Source organism: Pezoporus wallicus, unplaced genomic scaffold, assembly GCF_028554395.1.
Source record: "Pezoporus wallicus isolate ANWC-B61680 ecotype Strahan unplaced genomic scaffold, APGP_CSIRO_Pwel_v1 contig_7985, whole genome shotgun sequence".
Lineage (NCBI taxonomy): Eukaryota > Metazoa > Chordata > Aves > Psittaciformes > Psittacidae > Pezoporus > Pezoporus wallicus.
The window spans coordinates 727,149-753,193 of record NW_026636538.1 but is presented as its reverse complement, the minus strand read 5'-3'; the positions used below and the strand labels follow the sequence as shown (position 1 = coordinate 753,193).

General features: G+C 39.2%; 1 protein-coding gene across 2 annotated transcripts in view; it reads right to left on the bottom strand.

Moving 5' to 3' along the window:
* Positions 1-26,045, bottom strand: part of CPQ (carboxypeptidase Q) — a 165,640-nt gene that overhangs the window by 13,300 nt on the left and 126,295 nt on the right. For both annotated transcript variants that reach the window (XM_057400512.1, XM_057400511.1), the window contains exon 7: positions 18,369-18,570. In XM_057400512.1, coding sequence (XP_057256495.1) covers positions 18,369-18,570 — 202 coding nt within the window. The remainder of the gene's footprint in view (positions 1-18,368; positions 18,571-26,045) is intronic.

Sequence of the window (26,045 nt, the reverse complement as noted above, 5' to 3'; positions counted from 1 at the left end):
CGAGAGCAGAGTAGAGGGGCAGGATCACCTCCTTCGACCTGCTGGTCATGCTCCTTTTGATGCAGCCCAGGATACGGTTGGCTTTCTGGGCTGCGAGCGCACACTGCAGCCGGCTCATGTTCATTTTCTCATCAACCAACACCCCCAAGTCCTTCTCCACAGGGCTGCTCTGAATCTCATCTCTGCCCAACCTGTAGCAGTGCCTGGGATTGCTCCAAGTCAGGTGTAGGACCTTGCACTTGGCATGGTTAAACTTCATGAGGTTGGCACCAGCCCACCTCACAAGTGTGTCAAGGTCCCTCTGGATGGCATTCCTTCCCTCCAGCGTATCAACTGAACCATACAGCTTGGTGTCATCAGCAAACTTGCTGAGGGCGCACTCAATCCCACTGCCCATGTCACCAACAAAGATGTTGAACAAGACTGGTCCCAACACCGATCCCTGAGGGACACCACTTACTACTGGCTTCCAGCTAGACACAGAGACGTTGACCACAACTCTTTGCATGCAGCCATCCAGCCAGTTCTTTATCCACCAAGTGGTCCATCCATCAAATTGATGTCTCTCCAATTTAGAGACAAGGATGTTGTGTGGGACAGTGTCAAACTCTTTGCACAATTCCAGGTAGATGACATCAACTGCTCTACCCTTCTCCATCAGTTCTGTAGCCCCATCATAGAAGGCCACTAAATTGGTCAGGCAGGATTTCCCCTTAGTGAAGCCTTGCTGGCTGTCACCAAGCACCTTGTTGTTTTTCATGTGCCTTAGCATGCCTTCCAGGAGAATCTGCTCCAAGATGTTGCCAGGCACAGAGGGGAGACTGACAGGTGTGTAATTCCCCAGGTCATCCACTTTCCCCTTCTTGAAAATGGGGGTTATATTTCCCTTTTCCAGTCATCGGGAACTTCACCTGACTGCCACGATTTTTCAAATATGATGGACAGTGGCTTAGCAACTTCATTCACCAGCTCCTTCAGGACCTACAGATGGATTTCATCAGGACCCATGGACTTGTGCATGTTCAGGTTCTTAAGATGATCTTGAACCAGTTCCTCTCCTGCAGTGGGCCCAAGGTCTTCATTCTCACAGTCCCTGCGACTGCTTTCCAAGACTTGGGTGCTGTGGTCAGAGCATTTGCCAGGGAAGACAGAGGCAAAGAAGTCATTCAGAACCTCAGCCTTCTCCAAATCGAGGTTAGCCAGTTCTCCCAATAGCTTTCGGAGAGGGCCTACATTGTCCCTGGTCTGTCTTTTATTCATTATGTACCTACAGAATCCCTCCCTGTTATCCTTAACATCCCTAGCCAAGTTTAATTCTAGCTCAACTTAATTCAAGCTCATGTTTAATTCTCAACTCAAGTGCAAGCACCATCTTGTAAAGCTGTTTATGGTGCTACATTCAAACCACCTATAGACTAATGCAAAGGGGAAAAACAAGCAGTGATGATGACAGTTAGCAGCCTAGAGCAAGATTATTACTGAATAATTACAATTATATTAATAGAGAGAATCTAGAATTTAATACATTCCTTAAAAAATCTTAATCTCCATGCTGCTATGTTTGCCTTTTATAGGAGAACAACATGCTCCCCAGATGTAAGTTTTCATAACCAGAATCCCATTTGACAGGCACTCGGGGCATTAGACTCAGATTAGATGGATTTAGATCTCTCTCCTCACCAACTTGCCTTCCTTTTCATTACTGTACTAATACACACTTCTTTAATCAATTGAAATGTTTCCTACACTATGCTCATCATCAAGGGAAGCCTGAGAATATAGATAAACCTTATAGTCTATGAAAAAGTCCAAACCACACAGGTTTCATTGGAAAAGAGTAGATATGACCACTGGGTTCTTTTCAAATACATAAATTGAAGACTTTTTTTACACAGCAAACATATACCTATACCAACCCCCACATAATTTAAAACCTTCCAGGAGCCAAAGGTGCACAAACGCTGTAAGGTCAAAGGACTGCAATGACTACTCAGTCAAACTGGAATTAAAAGTCTAACCTATAAGTATCATTTGAATGAAAAAGTTTTACACTCTAGCCAATATTTATTTTACTTTTTCATTCCCACTTTAAAACTGACAGGCATTTGATAGTAAAAGAAAAAAAAAAAGGAAAAGAGGAGGATTTTTCTCTCTTTAAGCTCCATCATTGTACAATAGTCTTGCATGATTATTGGTTGAATAGTTTCCATTTCCCACTCCTACAAGGAATGACAGAAGAATAAAATCTGGCAGGTCTCATTAGTCCTGCGTAGCTCAACCTTAGCCTTAGCTAGTGTCAGATTCCTCAGAAGAGGTGAAAAAAGAAAGCACTACCTTTTCAGAAATGCAGCCATTGAAATCAGAATGCATTGAATAAAGAAGGGAAAATTTCCCTGTCACATATTCTTTTCAGGGTCAAAAAATAGACAAGTGAGTTTTTAAATGAGTAACTCATTCCAGGTAAGTACAGTCAAATTGCTCCCAGGCTGACAGACTGCCATCACGTCCTAGCACTGCCAGCAGGGTCCACAGCTGTGGCTCCAATGGTGGCTCTGGGTTTGGAAAAAGACACTGTAGCAGAGAAGACAATAATAATTATTTCAATAATTAGATTCTGTCTTGTGTTGCACACCAAGAGTCCAAGGCTTATGTGGAATTAGACGAGGCACCCAGAGTGCCTTTAAAGCTACCTATTTTAGTGAATGGAGCAGCCAAATATCTTCTTGAAACAGTGGAAGAGCAACCACACTTTTTCCTGTCTCAATGAATTTAAACTGCACTGCAAATCAAAAAGACATAAAAGCATGATCGGAGAAAAGTAGCAAAAGGCATAGAATAGTGCTATACACAGTGAGGATATGTATTCAAACTACCCAGGTTTTTTGCTGCAGAAAGGATGCTTTACACGTAAAACATGGAGGCAGATGTTTTTGCCCAGGTAAGCTGTAAGGAGGGCTGAGAGAGTGGCTCAAATCACGACTTGCACAGCCTGGGGAAGTGAAGCCAAGGCATGGCTGGTTGGAGAGGACCGACACATGGGTGAAGCAGCAATCCTGCCCTTTCCATAGAGGCAGCAGAGCTGGCTCGAGAGGAGGAGCATTCATGCCTATTAAATTATTACAGCAGTGTTTCTCAGCACTCTGTTAGCTCAGGCCCCAGGGACAACGCGCAGTCTCTTCTCTCTTGCTCTCTAATTAGAAACTGGAAGTCATTACTTGGGCCAAGGGACAGTGAAATTAAATTGTCATTAGGTTGAGTATATTGAGAGAAAAAGTTTTTAAAGGTATCAAGATAATTCCATCAAAACCACTGCAGTATGTCTCAAAATCATTTTACTTTTAGTAGATTTCCTGGCAGCCACTTTTCTGACTGAAAAGAAGAAAAAAAGCAAATGACATTTTAAACTGTGTGATGATCCCTTCTTCCCCCCAAGCATCCTGAAATAAGACATAAAATATGACTGGAGTATTGGAATGGAAGGATACAGGCTCTTCAGGAAGGACAGGCAGGGGAGATGAGAAGGGGTGCACCCTCTGTATCAATGACCATCTGGAGTGCATGGAGCTCTGCCTGGGGATGGATGAAGAGCCAACAGAAAGCTTATGGGTCAGGATTAAAGGGAGGCCTGCGACAGGTGACATTATAGTGGGGGTCTGCTACAGGCCACCTGACAAGGAAGGCCAAGCAGATGAGACCCTCTATAGATAGATAGGAGTGGCCTCACATTCACAAACCCTGGTCCTCATGGGGGACTTCACCTACTCTGGTATCTGTCAGAGGGAAAACACAGCAAGGGATAAGCAATCCAAGAGATTCCCGGAATGCACTGGTGATAACTTCCGTCTCCAAGTGATAGAGGAGTCAACAATGAGAGGTACTAGGCTGGACTTTGTTCTCATCAAAAAGGAGGGGCTGGTGGGGAATGTGAAGCTCAAGGGCAGCCTTGCTGCAGTGATCATGAAATGGTGGAGTTTGAGATCTTGGGCAGCACGGAGGGCACACAGCAACCTTGCTACCCTAGAGTTCAGGAGAGCAGGCTTTCGCCACTTTAGGGTTGTGCTTGGTAGACTACCATGGGATAGAGCCCTGGAGGAAGAAGAGCCCAGGGAAGTTGGTTAATATTCAAGGATCACCTCCTCCAAGCTTGGGAGCAATGCATCCCAACAAAGAAATCAGGCAAAAATGCCAGGAGGCCTGCACGGGCAAACAAGGATCTCCAGGACAAACTTATAGATGAAAAGAAATTCTACAGAGGGTGGAAGCAAGGATAGGTAGGCTGGGAGGAATGCAGAGAAATTGTCCAAGCAGCCTAGGGTCAAGTTAGGAAAATCAAAGCCCCGATAGAATTAAATCTGTCTAGGGATGTCAAGAGCAACAAGAGAAGCTTCTATAGTTGCATTGGTGATAAGACGAGGGAAAATGCGGGCCCTCTCCAGAAGGTACTGGGAGACCTGGTTACTCCAGATGCACATTTGAGGTTGCTCAGAGGAGTTGTGGATGCCCCATCCCTGGCAGTGTTCAAGGCCAGGTTGGATGGAGTTTTGAACAACCTGGTCTAGTCCCTACCCATGGCAGGGGGTTGGTACTTGACAATGTTTAAGTTGCCTTCCGACCCAAACCATTCTGTGACTCTATGATTCTATGATTCTATGATTCTGCACACGAGCATCTGCCCTAAAATGCAGCCATCGGGTTTTGGTGGACAAGAAAAGTACCCACAGAAATTAGGAACTAAAGGAAGAGGGGAGGCAGACTAATCAACTTTCTCCAGTGCTTCCCATTTAGCACAGCTTGAGGATTTAAAATTAAAGATGTGTATAATTTGGGATGTTTTCAAGATTATAAATGTCTAAAACTTGTCAATCAGTTTCAGCTGCACAATGAAATCTGTTTCTTAGAAGTTACAAGGGTTAAAATTGTTCAGACCAAGAAAACAAGCTGCTGCATTGGAGTGCTGAAGCTCTGACACGTTCAGCCTGTGGTTCTCACACTCCAGCACAGCAAGAGAGCAACAGCTATCCTGTCAGACCCCATCTCCTTCATGCTGCTGGCGGTTACAAGCTCAAGACTAATGATGGCTGGAGACCTAATAATAACTTTCAAAGCTGGCAGCGGCTCTTCTGTGTAAACAGCTTAGGAACTTCCTTAGCCCATTTGCATGGGAAAAAAAAACCCAAACCAACCCAGCCCAAGAATTAACCTAGGTTTTGCCAAAACTAGCAGCCATCTATTTCTACAGCTTTCTGCATATAGGCAGGGAACAGAGACTTCAAAATGAGAATGCACTGCAGTTTATTTGAAACTAGTATAGACAGTGTAGGGGCAAACTGCTGCATAGAAAACTGCTGCCTGTTTCTCCAGGGGCTGCTGTTAATTCGAGGGCTGAGGTCACTTTGTGAGATGGCACCAGTTAAAACCTGAGTGTAAGAGAAATAGCAACTGCCCAGCCTTCTTAGTATTTTTCTGAAGACTTCTTTTGGTGACATGTAGCACATACGTGAGGCCTTAATTCTGCTCTGAAATGCAAATGAAAAGACATTTAAGAATTTATTTTTTTAAGTTTATAATCCATTCAGCTTATTTCAAAACCTCTGTAATTTGGAAGTGAAAGGCTGCTGCTGCAGCGTCTTGTCTGCTTATAGATTCGGTTAGCATTTTTAAAGCATGGAAGTAAGATGCAAAGAGCCAATAATAATCATTAGTATCATTAATATTTCCTGCTTATCTCTGGCCTAAATCTGGAAACTTACTGAAAGATGCTTTCATTTGAGAATAGTTAGCCTAAAAAGCTGAAAGCCTAAGACCCCACACAGCTCCACCCCAATCACTTCACCTTCCCTCTCCCATTTCCCTTCTCATCTGCATTACACTGTCTTTCAGCTCTAGCCAATTCGAGGGTCTTGGATTTATATTATACAGAGACAAAGGCTCAAAGGAAAGACTGCATCATAATTTATATCTAACACTTTAAATAAAATGCAAACATTACTGCATCTAAAAGGCCACTGATGCTAAAGAGCACTGTGAGCCTGCTTACCTGGTTTATTTAGCACTATTTAGACGGTATGTAGGCATAAAAAGAACTGTGAAAAATCCAAAGGTTGAGCTAGTGTGATACTCTCTGGTAACAGCTAATGTTGTGAGAAGAACAACAGGAGAAACAGAGTCCCTTCAGTATACCTATCCAGCCATCAACAGATTGAGGACTTTCTGAGCAGGAACATGCATTCATAGTACTGTGTTGGACAGCCTTCGCTGGACCTTCCTCACATGTGGTAGGTCATCCTTTTTAAATTTATGTTTGATACTGGTCTCCAAAACATCTTGTATTGATTTCCTGGATTCAACTATCTATTGTCCAGAGAAGTGTGTCTTTTTGTCTTAAGCCTTAAGCCTTAAGTGTTGACGTTCTGATCATCTGTTTATAAGCATGATGAGAGTTTGTGAAGTGATCTTCACTAACAAGATACTTGGAAAATAAAACCACCCAGGATGATTATCAGTAGGGGCAAATATGAACTATTACACAAAGAAAGAAAAGAATGAACTTTACATGAAAAACTGCTGCAAGAGGAAATTAACATGTTTCTGGGTTCATAATGGAAAGAAAAGAGAGGTAATGCACTTAAATTGCAGCAGGAATGACTTAGGATAGATACTAGAAAAACCTTCCTAAGAACTAAGCACTGGGGCAAACCAGCTGGTCTATTTTTCCGTTATAGTAAGTCTTCAAGAGCAGCATAAACAAACATGAAAGAAAGGACACAGGCATTGGCGAGATCATGCTGGAACGGAGGATGTTTAGAGGCTCTCCAGAGACTTTCTTGCCAGCTCTGTGGCTTTTTGAAATCTCTTCTGTTTGTATGCATTTCTGAAATAGCTCCTTAACAGACTACAGATCTTTCTCTGGCGCTTTACTTGACCCATGGCTATAGTCAAGATTGGCCTGCAAGGCAGAGGGAAATTAAGGATCACTATTCCAAGTGAACCTTGCATGCAGTATTAAACTAGGCATCAAAGTTCTGAAGCAACCTCTCTACATTTTACAAAGTCTAGAAATAAGAATTTTAGATCAGAACGATGTTCTGCTCCTAAATATTTCACATGAGCTGCAATGAATGTGTGCGTGGAAAATACTGCTAAAAGTCCTTTAGAAGTTTCCCCTTTAGGGAGTACAAGGCATAAAATCTTTTGAAAATCACTTCTGTGATTTCACCAGTGTTAAGTTTGTTTTTTCTGTCTTTGCATCTGTTTGCTCAGCAATGGACAACTGAGCACGGATGTTTCTCAGCCCGCTCCCAGCGCTTCCCACTGTGTCTTGGTTGTTGTTGCTGTCGGTTTGGATTCGGGAAGCGGGCAGGCAATCCAGACAACACTTAGTGGCAGCCAAAGTTGTACATTTTTAGGAGTAATACACAATCCTAAAGAGTCTGAACACCAGAGTCTGAAAATTCTAGCTTTCAGTTATTTCTTTACGTTTGTTTTCTTTAAAAATAGCAGCAACAACTACAAAATTTCTGCTTCCCAGAAGGTCACTGCTCAGGTTTAATATAGTTAATAGAACTGAACTGGTTTAAAATCGTTTAGCCAGATAAGCAACAGGAAAAGTGCACATTTTCACTGGTGAATTTTCATGAACTATATGGTGACAGAGACAGCGTTCCATCACAGGCACTGCAAACAGTGGAGATCTGTGGACAGACTGGTCCTGATGAATCAAAATCAGAATCACAGAATCATAGAATGGTTAACCAGGTCTCCAGTTACCTTATGGAGAGGATCCCCATTTTCCCTTGTCTTCCTTTTATCATCAGTGTACCTATAGAAGCTTTTCTTGCGGCCCTTGACATTGCTGGCCAGATTTAATTCTCTCAGGGCTTTACCTTTCCTAAGCTGACCCCTGGCTGCTCAAGAAATTTCTTTGTATTCCTCCCAGGCTACCTGTCCTTGCTTCCACCCTCAGCAGAATTCCTTTCTGTCTTTGAGTTTTGGTTCTCTGGCTCTTTCTATGGAGAACAGACTGCTGCTCATGTTGAAGTGTATGCTTTGTCCTTGCAGACAGATTTGTTAACAAAAATGTATTAAATAAAATACATTTTTTGTAGGAAGAACTTTCCACATAAGCTTCCATTTTCTTTATGTGCATCCACAACATTTGATGAGGTAAATCTGCCCTTGTGCTAAATAAATGCAAGGTTTGATGATTGCAGCAGAAGATGGACTAGCTTATTTAGGAGGGTACTGAAGACTCATTCTTCTTTATTGCACTTTTCAGATAAAAAGTAGCTTCTCAGCATCCCTTAAATAACTGCTGTCATTAGGGGAACTGAGGAAGCATAAATTGTTCAGTGATGATGGCAGCTGATCTCAGAGCCATAACAGTAACCCTGTACCTTCTCTCTTGCACTCTTATGTAGCCCATGATCCTTTCTTGAGAATTTGACACTATAAAATACAAATGTATATTTAGTTTTTTTCACACTTAAGTGTGCTTCTGTGGTCTAGTCCATGGCTGAATTGACTGGAATTATTTCATGAAAAGACATATAATGTTACAGTAAAGAGAGATATCTGGGGGAAAAAATGGTGTTCAATAAATTCTGCTCTTCAGAAATTCAGCAGCACTGTAGACAAGATCTGTAGAATCAGTTTTGAAGGCAGTTAGAATGGTTGCATTCCAAAGTTTGCAAATGTTAACGATGTCCTGGAGAAACTGCCACTGACACAATTTTGGGCTTGGTCCTTTGAGGAAGTTGTCTCTATAAATGATTTCTGAGCTTTGTATTTGTTCAGCTATGTCTACTATCAAAAGCATTCCTCAGAATTTACATCTAAAATGTCACCTGCAAATGAAAGTGGAAAGTGTGATGTGCTTGCTGCATAAGGAAGGGATGAATTTTCTGAGTAATATCTGAAGCTCTGTCACTAAAGAGCTTTCTGATCCTGGATCAAAACCACACTTGGTTCAAAACTCCAATGTGCCCTGCAGTCAGTCAAGACGTTTTTTTTCAGTCTCCTTTCCATGTAAAACTTTTACATTGTTTGAGAAAAAGTGCTGTGGAAGTGCTATATTATTTGCTATATTAGCTATAATGAGCAATGAAAGAATAGTAAGAAAGTAATTGCTGGGGTTTAAAATATAAAGTAACTCCCAGGTCTCTGCCTGGCAGCAAAGCTGGGGAGAAGAGGGAAAAGGCACTACTCATGGTATAGGAAAACAAAATTAGGGGTTGTATAAGTAAATGGGGCAAATACAAATTTATGGTACTAGGTGGGCTGCATGAAAGAGCTCACCAGTACCACTGAGAGGTTGCTTTCTATCATCTTGGAAAAGTTGTGGCAATCAGGCAAAGTCTCCAAGACAGAGGAGGGGCAAATTTTATGCCTGCTGTAAAATAAAAAGCAGTAGGATCCAGAGAACTGTAAGATAGAGAAACTAACCTCAGTCTCCTTAATCTCAGACTGGAGAAATGCAATAGAAGTGCATAGAAAAATGACTGTACCACTGGACTCAAAGGGTAGCCATCAACAGTTTGAAGTCTAACTGGTGGCTGTTATGAGTGGTATGACCCTCAGGGGTAATGTCGGGCTAGTACTCTCTGTATCTTCAGCAATGACCCAGACAACAGGGGTGGCCCTTGTCTTCATTAAATTCTCAGGAGGAGCAGCTGTGGATGCTGGAAGGCAGAGCTTATGTTCAGGGAGCTCTGAATACAGAAGTGGCCTGACTGAGTGGACCTCAATATTCAGCAAAGACTAAACCAAAGTCCTGTACCAGAACAGGACACCTCACTGAAGCAGTACGAGCTGGTGGTGCAGCAGCATAATAGCAGCTCTGCAGAATGGGACCTCAGGCCCCGCTGGGAAAGGTGCACCAGTGAGACCTTATGGCAATGAAGGTAATATATGGGCTTACATTAGCAATAGAGTAGCCAATGGGTCCAAGGAAGTGATTTTTTCTAAATATTGCCACTTCTTTTTGGGACTTCAGTACAAGAAAGCTGTGAACAAAGTGGACTCACACTAACAGAATCACCCTGGCCAGATGATCAGTTTGTGCTCATCATTCTTTATCATTCTAATTGCACTTACATCAGCTCTGCTTTGCTGTAATTTTAAACTTGATTCCAAACCACTAATGGAAACTCTGTATAGTAAAGGATGTACAAAGTACTGAAGAATGCTAGTAGAAACACTCATCATATGACTTCATATAGGGAACTACTTGGAGAGCTGCTTAATCCATTTAAACTGTGTTCCTCCCATCAAGAGCAGCTTATGCACGGTCTTCCTGGAAAGCTACTGAACAGTTTACTTTTCATTCATTTTTTAATACTGAAGCCATTACAGCTTGTTTTCCAGGAATGAAATCCATGAATTCACAGATATTTCTGCTGTTGCTCCTAACAGCCATTGTGGATCATTACCATTTTGGTGAGCATTTTCGCACTATAAATCTGTCTTATTTTTTACACAGTCAAATTCCAAAAAGGTAAAATATGAAAATGAAACTGGAAAGAATCATATTTAACTTTCACACTTTTCCATTGGCAAACACCTCCAACTTCCTTAGAGAGCTCCATTATTTGCATGAGCGTCAGTGAAGTCGGACAATTCTAGGAATAAGTCTTAACTAACTTGTACTTCCAAACTTTGTATTTAACATGTTAACACTGAGCTCTGTGTGTTGATGTAGGACATTTGGGTTGGGTTTTTTTGGGATCAACAAATGGCATATGAAAACAAATATCCCCACCCACAGAAACAGAATTCAGTTTTCCTACACAGCAAACAATAGAGAATGAATATGCCTCTCAGAGGCACAGCCAGAATAAAAACAACCACACCCCAAATCCAAATGGGATTCTGAGTTAGATATTTTCAGTGTTTCTTTCCTAAGACAGTGCATATTCTCCTACAAAGGTGAGCAGCAGGAACAAATTTACTGTCGATCTTTGAAATGTTTAGGAGTTTTGTGTACTTACAGAGGGAACAGATTTAATAACATCAGTGTCTTTTACACCAATCTGCCTCATGACTTTTTTTTTAAGAGTAAGCATCTAGAAATGGGAAAAACTTTCCAGATACTCACAGAGGGAACAGTAACAAAATGTCTTCAAGAGAAAGAAGTCCACTAGCCAAAAAGTGCAAGAACCATTAGAATTTATTTGAAACACCTTCATTTAAGTTTTCATTACTAGATTAATGAGCTTATTTAGTGTTTGCACAGTGTTGAATGCATTGGAACAATATTACTCCTACGATTCTAAAAGCCAATTAGAATGCTAGTGTTTCAAACTGATTTATTGCAATTTCCATACACGATCATTTTAAAGCTGCCTTTCCTCAGCTTTTATGAGATTAATTTAAATGCTCTGTAATATCAGCTGCTTAATCCATGTGCTCTAATTCTTATCTTGTGATCATCAAGAAAACTTTGTCAAAACTGCTTCACAGATACTGAAGAGAACAACTAAAAATAAAGTAAAAAAGTTCAATATGTTCAGCAGTGTATGACAGAGTTTTGCAAATATTTCTGTTTTCACAGTTCAAATTTCCTCTAGGATCAGCAAGTTAACAATGCTTCTACTTTTAAAATTGCAATTAGGATTATCTAAACATTACACAAATCAAAGACAAGAGCTTTTGATATTCAAAAAGCTAGTCTGTTTGAACTGGATTAGGCTTAAATGGGGAATGAGGTATTTCATTATGGAAAATGCTTATAAGATTTACTGGCAGATTCACAGATTTTTTAAGGCCAGCAAGACCCACTGTCATATAAGCACACCTTCTGAATAACACAAGCAAAGAACCTCTCATTGTATCTACTGCATTAAGCCCATACCTCTTGCTTGAATTACCCTTTACTTTTTGAAGGACATCCAAGTCTCGGTTTACACATTCAAAATGATGGAGAATTCACCAAGTCTGCAAGGTGCTTCTGTAGCTCACTGACCTTATTGGAAGAAGGTGTTTTCTTTCTTCCGCTTAGAATTTGGTTAAACTTAGATAGAATGAATTTCTAATGTACTATTTTTTTTAAACAAGGGAGAAAGGTGTTGTAATTTGACAAAACACTTCCCAGTTTAATACGTATGCTGTAGTTGAGACATCGCTTAACATAGTTTTGCATAAACAGAGAGAAATTTAATTTCTCTGGCTTTTCGCTATAAGGTATGATTTCTAGGCTTTCAAGTCTTCCTTCAGTTCTTTTCTAATTATCCTCTCATTAAAATGTCACTAATATTGAGTGAATTTAAATCACTTAGTACTATCTGCTAGCAATTCACCCTTGATTGGGTCAGCCTTTGACTTCCTAGTATTTCTATCAGTCTCTTATAAATTACTTTAAAAATACATTACTGAACAGTGGGAGTTCATAGATAAGGTAGACTTCAGCAAGTTCATTCAGAAGTAGTCTTGGATTTTGTCAAAATAAGTGTGAATTAATAGTTTTCAAGTATTTGCTACAATCATGAACTATTTTGCCCCAAAGATGACAAATTGTTTTTTGACTTGACAGGACTTTCTTGCATTAGAAATGTGCATACTCTAATGAGAAGTATATTACAGAATCCACCTTTAAACTATTAGTAAAATTTTATTGCAGGCAGTGTGCCTAATCACCCAACTCGATCCCTCTCTCCAACAGTAATACCCCAGCTCAATTACTTGCATGGTTTGTGCCTAGTCTACATAAAACAAAAAACCATTGCAATTCTGCAACGTTTTCTAATAGTTAACAGAAATCCTTTCTGTTAATCATTAGAAGTAGTCTAATATTCCAATATCGCAAAACAAGATTATAGCCCAAGCAGAACAAAGGTGGAAAGAACTCTACGGTCAAATCAAACAGCACAACTAATAGGAAAACATACCATAATTTACAGACTAGTCCTTTCATTAAATGATTATTCTCAAAGACCTTATTAACTGTATTAAAAGCAGAAAAGGTCATATGAAAGGCTAATATAACTGAGATAACTATGAGCTTTTTAAGGCATCCACCTTCATAAAAAGTTGCAGCATATTAAATTTATTAATTACTCTAGAGTAATTTCTAATTTCAAACGTCTATTTTTATGGAACAATGATAAATTAGAGCATAGATGAATTATTTTACAGATTAATACACACAGTTCTAGCTGCAATCAAGATTTTATATGGTTCTAATAGTTTAGCACTTATAGTAGGCTTTTTAAGTGCCAAGCAATTATAATTGTTCTCTTAGCATATTGGATTAATTTAATACCTCCCAAGTTGCAGAAAATTTGACTTCTGCAGTGGAACACACTTATTCACCATATTTCCTTTCAGAATAATAAAATAAGATATTTAAAAGGAAAGGAATGACTTCAAAAAAGTAATAGAATATTGCTAATTATTGTACCACAGTGCTGGTATATCTCAGACTTATTGAGATGAAGTCTCAGGCAGGACATAGGTGCACATCATAAGTCCCTTGCTTCTCATTTCCACAAAAAAAAAAAATCAGGTCCATAGTGGCTGGTGTTGTCTCTGTGTTTCAACATGTCCAGAGAAGTGGGAACTTGACAAGTACAAAAAATGTAGCACCTGTGGAGGTACATTTATCTAAGTACTTATAATGCTATGCACAAAACTAGTTCTGTGAGTAGCATTCATGTTCAGTGTTTTGCTCCATGAGGAGCATTTCACTTCTGTTAGTCACTTGGTCAAATAACTGGAGCTCTCCATGTGATACCCTACACTAAACAATGCAGATCACAAATCACACAAGCACTATGTATTAAAGTGAGGAAGTTAAGCTTAATGTCTGTTTTTAAGGAAACCTTTTTCTCTTTCCCTCATCTTCTAGGAAGTCTTCGTTAAGCATAATCCATTATGTGTGAACAATCAAGCCAAAGCCTTTTCAGCATTGGCCTGTCAATTCCTAGATTATGTGAATCTGATTTTTTCCTCTTTATTCTTTACAGTTTTTATTCTTTTGGCAATGAAAATAAGCCTAGAAAATGGATCCAAAGAGTCTGCCCAAGTCTGAGGACAGGTACACTGAGGGGCAATGTTTCATGTATCGCAGTGGAGTCTCACTTCCAGTGATACAGGCAAGTGTGAACAGAGGTTATCCACTTATAATTTTGGAAATAGTTTACCCAGTTCTTCATGCCCAGCTGGCAAACTTAAGCCAGGGAGCTTCCCCATAACTCCACTTTCTCAAACTTCCCCTGGCTGACACCAAGCAGAGGAGCAGACTTGGCTCAAGCATGCTGGCAGGCTTCCACTGGAGTTTGGTGCTACAAGGGATGACTGGGACAGAGGGACAAGGGGGCAGCATGCTCTGGAAAAGGGGTGGAAGTGAAACCTCCTATGTAAGGAGAAAGCAAATCATGCATGTTGAAGTCTGGTGTCTAAGGCCGAAATACATCTTATTTTAGATGAAGGTAATAAAGCACTATGAAAACACAAAAATGAGAGAAAGGATACATAGTAGTATTTCTTTGCCACCTCTGAGCAAATGACTAATTGATTGGGTTAGCAATGAATTTTTGATTTCTGAAGAAACATTAAAGTTTGATGAATTACTGGTTTATTAGTTTCTGGAAGAATAATTCCTCCTCTTGTGTAATGTAACAGAAAAGCAAGACACGGTCACTGTGGAGACAGAGACATGACCAACCATCGAGGTTCAGAGTGACATTGTAAAAAGGAGTTTCACCTTTAGGTCACTGGTTGAATTTTAAATAGAGGAGTTGCCACGTGCCTTTTGCCATGTTGTTTGATGTCCTGGGTCAGCTCGATCTCAAATACAGCTCAGTTCCTAATAAACAAGTGTTCCCATCATAAGCACTGCAATAACAGATAACCTCTCTGATGAGCCTGGCAGAAAGGAGCATCCTTAAACCAGCTTTCTTGGAAATACTGTCTCACAACAACCTTCGCTCTGCAAAAACAGGAGAGCACCCACTTTCCTTTCCCCTAACACCTGGAGCCAAACTAATGCTCACTGAGTACCACAGCACAGATGTCATCACACCATTCACCCTTCTCAGTTTCTGGGAAGGATGATTCAGCCCCTGTGCTTTTACATTCATTCTAATGCGTTCATTTACATTTTACATTCTAAACCACATTCAAAGCATCCTCGTGAACATCAGATACCTTGCTTTTTCAACAAAAATACCTGAGTGCTTGTGTAGCAGGGCTTTTTTGATGTTTTTTTAACCTTTTTAGAGACTGAAGAAGCTTGTTGTGAAAAAGAATGCAAAGAAACCTAATAAACTCAACAAACCTGTCTCAGTACTTACACTTGCAAATTCTGACCAAACTTGAGTAGGATTTGTTGCTGGAAAGGACCAGCTTTATGTGCCACAGTTTAGATGTATCACTAACTAAAAACAAATATATAATTGAAGACTTAAAAAGAAAGATGAGGAAGACAATTGCATAATTAATAAAGAAATAGGATCATTGATCACCTCAAACTGCAAAACCACAGTGTAAAATATGGCACCACAAAACTGTTATTTCATTTGATTTATGCTTCATGAAAAAGCAAAACAAATGTTATACAGGTATTTTCAGTAGCTGAAAACTGGCTATCACTAGAAAAACACAGCTACAGGCATTCCTCATTGCTGGCCTGAACTGTTCTCAAAATAATCCAATGTAAAGGCCACTGACTGAAATATTTCTAATACTCTGCAATCACAAAGCATTAAACTGCTGTGTTTGGTACACCACCTTGCTTGGGCTCCAGAGGTATTAGTTAAGCTTCAGCTTTTGGTTTGCAAAACTCCCTGAACTCTCCTGGCCTCTCTCATCCTAAAATCTCAAAATAGACACTGCTGTTTTCCTGCAAATATGTTTAAGTAACATTACAAATAACATTTCATTGCACGCCAATTAAAAATAAACAGCAGAGAGTAAGGAGCCAGAGTCATTTTGCCTGTCTCAGGAGCAGCTATGAACAGCTCTGAAAAACAAACTTGCCCTTTGTGGATCTTCAGACCAAAAGAAGCAGGAGAAGCAGAATTTTAATAGCATCTAAAAAGGTGAATCACAGAATCTATTTAACACGGAAAAGAAGAAATAATCTAAAGAAACTATGTTGGAAACCTGCCTTGTTTTTCCAGTAGTTCATCACGTTTTTCTCTCACTGTTGCAGAAACAAAGCCATCAAGTGTATTTTCAAGAAAATATTTAAATAAAACTGATAAAATGTCAACACTTGACTACTTGTTTAAATTGGACAAAATTATAAAAGCTGTTACAGTGTGTTCAGTTTGTTCCTATGTTATTATATACCATAAGGGCTCATTCGAGCAGTGAGAATACTGCAGACAAGGCGTGAAGATTACAAGATGTCTTAGACTTCTCCCTCCTACAGTATGAAATACAATCTAAAGCAACCAAAATTCTTTTAGTGGAGCTAAAAGCTTCCCACCATCGCTCAACAGGCAAAAAAAGAATCACTGTTCCTTTATGCTGCAAGAACACTTTGTAACTTGCTTAATGGGAAGTTAAATGAACCAAAGCTTCAGTCAGCAAAAAAAATGACCATCAGTTTAGGTGCCAAATTTTTGTATTTAAAAACTGAGGTCTTGGGTCTGGTATATTTATATTTTCCCAAGGTTAAACTTATAGCAGTATGATATTTTTCATAGTTTTTGCTTTCTGAGGAGTATGGATTACTACCTGAGAGAGCTCCTGTTTCTGCCCTGCTCCTACTGAGTGCACTTTACACATGTAGCTCAGGTCACTAATAGAGACTACCATAGCAAGCTTAGCTGTTTGCGCTCTACGTGCACCTCAGCGGATGAAAAGTGGTATACAAAAGCTCAATACATACTCCCATCACAACAACACTTACATTATCAACTGAAAACCAGGTATCTGAATGTAAATTTTTTCTCCCTTCTTCCACAATTTGTCACACTCGGATGGGAAGCACAATAGAAGTCCCAAAGTACTCCCATCTCCCAACACCTTACCTAGGAAATAATCCTAATACACTTGTATTTTCTAAGCACAAACTGAGTGGTGAGTTGGCATATTCCAGCTACACAGACATGCTGGTTGAAGCTCTGGACCAGACATCTTGGCACAAGCACTTCCGGGCCCGGACAACAAGGAGGCTACAGCCTCTCAGCAGTGCTTCCAGTCTCAGCTCAACTCAGCATATGGTGCTAACACTCACGTAAGATGCACCCACAGAGCCTAGGAACTTGAGCGGACACCAATGTCACAGTCGTATGACACTGCATTGAAAAGCTTCCACCTCACTTGGAAAGCAGCACGCCAGATAAAGATTCAACCCTAGCTGTTAAACAATACCCATTCATTCATATTTCTTGCACAGCACAGATACTTAGCTTTGAAAATTAGACATCCACATATTTATAGAGGCAGTCAACTTTATGGTATCTTTGTACACCCCATGTGAGTGAGAAGCAAAGGGTTCTGACCATAAATGAGCAGCATATACTCCATAACCCAGTGGGTCTTACACAAGACCAGGTAAAACACACAGCAATTAATAAAATACTAGGAGACTCTAAACATATAGTAACTACTAGTAAAACTAGCATTAGAAATGCACCAGTGTACTTCAGTCTTAAAAAAAAAAAGAACCCTAAAATTTTAAAACTTATCATAATTTTTTAATACCAGTGTTATGAAACTTTTCTTTTTACTGTTACTCAGCTGTGGAAACCACAATGGAAATTCACTAACATTTCACCCAGGCTGGCCTCTAATTGAGACTCTTGTGCTCTGCAAGCTCCCATGCTAGTGTGGGGTCGGTCTCCTGCACAGGAGGGTCTGCCAGCGGTGGATCTCTCACAGCTTGCAAGCCTTTTTGCCAACAAGCCGCTCCTCACTGGGAGCCAGATACAATCCTCCAAACAAACCCCTAGATCACTTCAGACGTTGCAGAATTTTACCCCTTTAGCACACCTTAATGCCCCATGACCTTTTAAATGTCACATCTCAAAAAACATTTCTCCTTCAGCATATAAATCAAGGGGAAAAAGCCCTGTATTTCAAAGTCAAAATAATAATAATAAAATAATTATTTGTTCTTCATTGGAGAATTCCCCTCTGCCTTAGTTTACTATTTATAAACCACCAGTCTGGGATTAATTATTATAAATCCTTAAAGCTGAAAAGAAGATTTTAGGCATGTTATGCTACACGTAATCTATATACCATTATTAAACTGCAGCTCAAACTCACTTTATGTCCTATTTCTGTTGGTCATCTTTTAACATTTCTGTATTTTACCTACAGCAAATTTTACTCCTCAAGAGAAAGCATTTCTTACTGTTTTCAAAACACCAGACCACCTATCGCATGTGCCACTGCATGGGAGGCACGGTTTCACTCACCGGGCACCCCGTCTCTCATCCAGTAATCAATGTCTGTTCCATCTGCGTTGTCATAAACATCTGTAACATTGATGGGCTGCAGCAGAGTCATGATCTCTTTCATGATCTCCCGAGCTTTAGCACTGCCAGTAAAACCCAGTCCAGATGGCTGGAAGGTGCCCTCATCAGACTCCATGACGATATCAAAGTTGGAGATATTTTCCTAAACGTGCAAGGAAAGAAGACATTGGTTTGTGACTTCTATTTGAACTGGCATCATATGCTAGATTCTAGATGTCTGTGTGAGTATACCATAACAAATTTGTCTAACAAGCAGAGAAATGCTTCCTGTGATCCTGTGTATGTAAGTATAAATTAAGGGACATAATCTTTCTGTGTGAAAAAGCTGAAACAGTTCCAATTCAGTTCTGAGCCACTGATATTCTGTTGGAGCCACAACAGGACAGGCCTGCTGCCCGCAGATACTTGAAGATTTCTGAAGTATCACCTAGAAAGGTAAGGCATTACCACCATATTTCATTTTTGACTTGTAGCTCTTGCTTCCTTCTTAGACCTGAAACTCAGAAATTCTGTTGCAGGATGGAAGGTACGCAGTCTGGTGGGCTTTAAAATCAGATGCATTCAAAGCTTGCTTAGACTGTGAAAGACATCCCATTTAAAAACAAACAGACAAACAAACAGCTGCCGCCTCTTTGGAAACATTATTTTCAATATCCCATGGAGTCAGCTCTGACTTCAGTTGGAGGACTGAAATGCCAAGGTTCCTTCTGATCTGAAGGAATAACATGAGTTTTAAAGGAAGTTTGTGCTTTCAACATAAGTCCCTATAGGAAATGTAAAATGTTAAGATTCTGTGTACAAACAGCATAATAACATTTGCTTTCAGTGTGTACTTAGAAGATTCTTTTTTGCTAAAAGAAGAAAAATTATCATTTAGGGTCATTTACTTGCTTCCCATGTACTCAGAAGTCCAGTCACAAAGCTTTAATTGGCATATAATATTTAGGGACTTTACCTGAAGGAAGTTCTCACTCTTTTTGAGAGGAACATAACATTTATATTTTTTTGCAAAATAAAACAGTTTATGGCCAGGTCGGGCAGAAAAAAGCTACACTTCAGACTATCTCAAACGTGACTAAGCAAACTTACTGCAGGTATTACTCCTATGCCCAGATCTCATTCCAGAATTTTATGGCTGTCATGGGTTATCACATGAAAATCATTACAAGACACACGTGATAGCAGTGAGTATCAGATCGATGTCATCAACAGCTTACATAAAGCTGAGATACAGTAAAGAATTCTTTCACGTTTTTCTGAATATAAAATCAAACATGAACTGCAGGTAGCCATGAACATGATATTCACATGAGTTCTCAGAAGTTCTGTGTAGAATTTGCCAAAAACTTTGTTTTACACTCTACTTTCCCAAAACTTTCATCTTGCAAGCGAACCAAGTTCCAACATAGCAGAGGTATTCACTTCAAACCTGGAAATATATCCAGAAGTTAAAAAATCTTTGCATATGATGAAGTAACTATAAATATTTTATAATATAAAATAACCAATCTACCTATTCACCCACCCAGCTACCAGAAATCAAGGTGGAAACAACACTGTTGCCAAATTAGCAATTACTATTTTTATAAAATGAAAAAAATCTTCAGTTTGTAAAAGATGCAATGTAAAGAATTAGGATATATGTCATGTCGAGGCCTTTCATCAAATGCAGTATTAGAGGTTGTGAGCCTCAACCTGATACTGTGATTCACAGATCCTCTGAACATCGTGGGAGAGAAGCAGGCTAAGAAAAGCACACTGCTTGGTAAGAGGGACCCATAATGCTCCAATGTCAGAGGTAAAGCAGAAAGAATATCTCAAAATGTTAATCTTTACAACACAAGCCCAGGGAGCAAGACTTACGGAAGACAATACACATTTTGGTGTTCTGGTGAATTGCCAATGAAAGCTAACTTAATTATAGTGAGCCCTACATGAATACCAGGATAGAAATCATTTGGAAATGGCCTCTTTGTCTGAGTCTTTGAAGCAGGATTTCTGGTTATTTTTAGAGACGCTGCAGTGAGTAGGAGCAATAAGGCAAGTGGAAGGGGCTATTTAGGGTAGCAAGGTGAAAAGAGTGTGAATAGGAGCAGCACAGAGAAGAAATCTCACTTACCGCTCCAAAGAACAGAATTCCCAAGTTCCAAAACTTCTTAAACTGCTAGTGTAGGAGCATTACTTCAGCTGTGTTTTCTCATGTAAATATTTGCATGTGTTTTTAATATGAAACTGAGAAAACAAACCACCCACAATACATTACACCATATTCTTGCTCTGTTAGAAAGCTGTTCAGTTCTCAGAATATGCAAGAGTGGCACAAAACCAGGACACCCTTGGGAGAGAAACTAGACTCATTGAGGGGCAAAAAAGAAATTGGACATGACTATTTGAAGTACCATGTGTCCTTGAGAAAGCTTTTTCCCTGTTTCATCATCTAGATAATGGGATGAATTATAAGCCTCTTCACTATCAAGTAAGAAAGTTGCATTAAAATAAAAGGGGGGTTAGGTGGGTTTCACCATACCCATTTTTGTATATATTGGTGTTTCTACCTGCACAGAAAGAAACGCACGCTGGAAAATATGCTATAGGGAAGATGCTCTTTTGTCCTTTGCCACTTAGCAAAGTGGGGTGAGACCATTCATTGCTCCCTTGAGTAACTCAAGGGAACAGCAAAACAAACCAGTAAGATTTTATAAAAACAACTGCAGGCTCAGCTGTTCCCTCGTAGTTAATGTACCATTTAAAGAAGCCTTTTAAACTCAGTATGCAATTCTTTTTTTGAAAAGTAATCCCATTTGCTGCATCTTGATACTGTGCCACTTCTCTTAGCACATACCAGAAAATTAAAACTTGTTGCTGTAACCTGCTGCCTAATTCTCTGAACATCAAAATAGACTTTTATCCTTTATCATCCTTCATTACAGAAGATATCACCTCTCTTTATCTTAGTGTTTAGCTCTTTGACTGCATTTTAAAATGAAACTTTACAATATATATTGCAAGGGAAAATTGGTTTTCAATAGCTTGCTGATTTCATTGAATACACAAATAGGCATAATCTTTGCCAATACTTCTCCTATTTTTATTTTTTTTTATATTAATTCCTTGTATGTCTGTTTTCTCTATAAATAATCCATTTTTATCTCTGTTAAGCAAAACTAAAAATATAAGTGCTTCTCATCTTAAGGCAAAAACTTGAAAACATGAAATTCTAATCAAATCTTTTCAATTAAGAAATTAAACCCTTGTCATACTGCTACTTCTATTCATAAGAAACATATCCCATCCAGTGTAAGTAGGTACTGGCAATCCCAAGCAGATATATCCTACAGTTAGCTACTTATTCAGTCAAAATCCCAATCATTAATTCTTAGAAAATGTTGAACTAGACTCCAGCATCTCATGATTAATCTACTGAGTCACTGACAGCAATTCCTCTTACCCAGCTAAAGCAGTGAGATACCTGATAGCATAAGGGAGGAAACAGCTGTCCTAAAAACCTTCAGTAATTGGGACTATTTAAAATGGGATGTTATTACTTGTCCAATAGCTCATTTGCTGCTTTTCTTTTTCATTCCACTGGGAAGAATCACCACTTTACAGGGAAAATACTAAAGCCTATAATTGCAAAGCACTGTCCTTGACTAGCAGTTAATTTGTTCCAGTGATAACGGACATCAGTTAATCCAAGAGCACATTTTCAGCTTTCTGTTATTGATTTACACTTAACTTTAAGAAATACCAACACTTGTACTCTTGTATTCCAGTATTTGAGTCAGAGCAGTTAGTTATAGCATGGCTATAGTGTTGCAGAACTTGTGGTGAATGACAGTTATCCCACTTGCAGTACCAAAAGTGTGTTTAAATCAACACCCAGTTTTGTTGGGCTGGCAACTAAGACTACAGGAAAGACAAGAGAAAACACAGGAAACACATAAGAGCATGTGACTGCTGGAAAAGGAAAAACCAAAATAAATAATATCCTCTAAGTATTTAATACTAAATAAACAGGGTGCAGTGTAATTTTGAGTTGCTGTTTAGGATCAAGATTACTTAATGAAGAAAACCAGCATAAATGGAAACTAGAGAAAAAACATCAAAACAGCTGTTAGGAAGCAGAGATGTGCCAGCATCAAGGCATAATAACCACCAACCACAAGTGTGATCATCCCACTCACACTCTTTTTGAATGAAGACAGGGAAAATCAGGAACACCGTAAGTTACAATTTTTTTTTAAATTACCCCAGCATTATATGGGGGAAAGCTGCTATGAAGCTGAAGTTTAACAGATTTTTTTATAGATGACAAGGTATGAATAAGGCTCCTACTTTGGTTAAAAGACGAAATATTCTGCCACATTTTGTGGGAAAGCAGTTTGTAAAAAAGTCCACAGATTTTATGGCTTGTTCTCTATCAAAGTTACAGAGTTCTGACCTCCGAGAAGCTGATGACAACAGTCCTAATAATTTCAACAGCCCTGGAGCAGGATTTGGTCATGTACTGATTAGCATTTCACTTAGTAAAAACATACTACTAGCATGTCTTGCCATGTACAATCCTGCTACTGTTTCCTCTGCAACCACTTGCCAGCACTCACAGAGATGACCATTCAGTAATGAAAGTTCTCTGGAACGATAGACAAGAAGCAGCAGACAGCTCTGAATGAAGACAGCAGAAGGCTAAGGTAGGTATTCATCAGATTACCTAAAGCCTTGTCTTGGGAAGTCTTTTCTTTGACAAACAGTGTATCAAAGAGAAGTGCTTTTCCCGAAAAATGTTCCATAACTTGAGCCCTTTTTTGAATACAAGAGGATCAAAACACTGTCTATGACTCTGAATGACTGAACCACTGCTGTCCTTTTTGAAAAGGTTTTAGCTTAATTTGGGAATAGGCAACAATGCCAAAATTGTGGTTTACATCTTTCAGTCAAAGATGATTTTTACTTTTTCAGTAAAAAGAATGAGTACTTTTGTAACATTTAATAACAGATAGATGAAAATAAATTGGCAACACCTTAGAAATTATCACAGCACATACATTGGTAATATTTCCTAGGTTTATGCAGAACAGTTTCAGGTTCTCATCTAAGTAGAGGTGAAATGTTAAAATGAAAAGAAGTCAGTGAGGAGAAAGTTCATTGTGAGTCAACAAGAGGCAACAATTTTCTGCCTTGCACAGCTGCAAGTAGTTTGAATAGAAGGAGCCTAGCTTTCTTACAGCAGCACATCCCAAAGTACCAAGGACCTGTGGCTGGGTACATCTGCCTGGAGAATGAAAACAGAGCAGCTCAGAAAATGTCTCCATGAGTTCACATGTTTCAGATGGCAGCTCTGAAGCTGGTGAGGAATCAACATGGTTTTAGAAAAACCTGCAAATGTGACACTTCAATATTAAGAGTTATGAACTCTTACTGACCTAGAACCAGAGCTTTACTGTGCTTAATACAATCAAAGGTACTACTGGTTGTTAACTGTGACTGTGGAGAATAGAATGCAATTATTTTATTCTTGTAGTTTTGTAACTCTCTTGATGCAATTCTTTAATTTCTCAATGAAAGGGATCAACAGAACAGCAGTGGGCAAAACAACCAGCAGTAACTTTAACCTTTCAAACTTTTGATTACAGAGAATATTTCAGGACAGTCAATAGACTGTCAGTCAACGTATTTTGCTGGGATAAAGGAATACACATTGAAGTTCTTGGTGCATTTGGTTCAAATCCATGTCTCACATTGCACCAGAGTACTTGGTACCTTGGGAAATAAACGGGATGTTAAAATCCATGAAATTTCTGAAAACTCTGCTTTTGAGGAGCCACTATTTTCTGGGGAAGAATCACCTGAAAGCAACAAGAAATTTTTTTGATATTTGCTTCTTAGAGAAAGTAACTTATCAGTAAATCACAGCAGAAACCTCATGTGAGCATCAACAAAGAGTTTTTAAATTAGCAACGAGACACCAGCATTTCAGAAGCCCTGTTTTCATGCAGACCCAGTTTAGGCAAAATATGAAATCTCCTGGGTAATAAAAAAAATAAATGAAACCATAGCAAATGCTAGTGACTGATATTTTTCATAAAGGTAAATCTTTACTAAAAAGTTAAAACAGTGTACGGCATTTGCACCAGAAATGTAGGTAAGTACTCTAATAATCATTAAGGCAGGAATAAAAGCATGCAGAAATATTTAAAGAATGCTTTCCCTGATGCAAATTTGAACTATATTACATTAATGCCTCCAATGATCTCAACAGAGTTACTAAAGTAAATTTGAATGTGGCCTGGGATCTCTTAAGTCTTCTAATTACAAAATATATTTGGTTTTCCAGGAGATTGTATGCAATACTTCTATTCCAAAATAAATATTATCAGCCATTCATAGTCCTATAATTCAGCTGGATAACCTTGTCTTCACGGTATACAGATCTTTCACTGAAACTAGTCCAAGGAACAGAAAAGAGGCCAGACACATACACTTCTTTCTCCCCTCACGAAGACAGCGTAAGAGTAAATACACAAAAAACTTAAATACCCTACTGGACAGCTCTCAGGTACTGTTGTTAAAGGTTGTAAGAGAATCTGTACTGAATAGCCACAATATGACCCCTGGAATTACTAAACCGTATTCCTCCTGCTTCTTCCATTCAACTTGGAAAGGAAAGCAGCAGTTGCAATGTTTCACATATTCAAAGCTATTTACTGCATTGTCTTAAGAGTCCTACTTACCAACTGGGTCACACAACACTAAGGACTGGGCAAAGACATGAGGGGTAGCGTCAAACCCCAAGATCTGGAGCCCGATTTATGCTTAGATCCTTTAATTTCATTACCTTTTATCAATGTAAGGAATCTTTACTGTAAAGAAAAAATTAAGCCCTTTTTCAGTCTAGGATTAAATGTAATTATTGGCTAAAAGTTAAAAGCAGTGAGCACTTCAGAGGATATCTGCTTTGGGAGTACATGTGCTGGTCATTCCTCCAGGATGTTTTCACCACAAACTGAGCAGGCGCTCTGTAATTGGTGAAAGGCAGTTACCCCTGCACTAATGGAGGCACTGAAACTGCTGGACAATACTTGGCTTTCAACTCTTGGACATGTCTTAGGAAGATCATACAAAGAAAACAATATATGAGGACCATGAGATACTCTCCTGAAAAATATTTGATAACATGAAAGCCTGGTTGTGTGAGTAATCTACCTGTCTGAGTTTATTCTGATTCCAGTTAGTCAAATACACCACTCCTAAGAACCTACTTACTGGATGCTATCAGAATCAGCAGACAGCACTAGACTGAGCTTTTGGTGAAGCCAATATGGCAGCTCTTACATTCTCAGATGAGCTCTGAACATCCAATATACACACACTATTGATAGTTTTAATAATCAGAAACGATAATACTGGGCTGTACAGAAATACATGGGTCACATAAATAACGCTATGATGAAGGGATATGAGTTAATTATTTGCACTACAGTAAAACCACTATGCTTCTGTTATCTCAGTTATTTCTGCAGTAACATATCTACTTTCTAGCAGTGGCAACCTACACTGAAGGATGAGGAAGAAAGACCTGAAATTAAATTGAAAGAAATAATAAATATACAAGAGTAT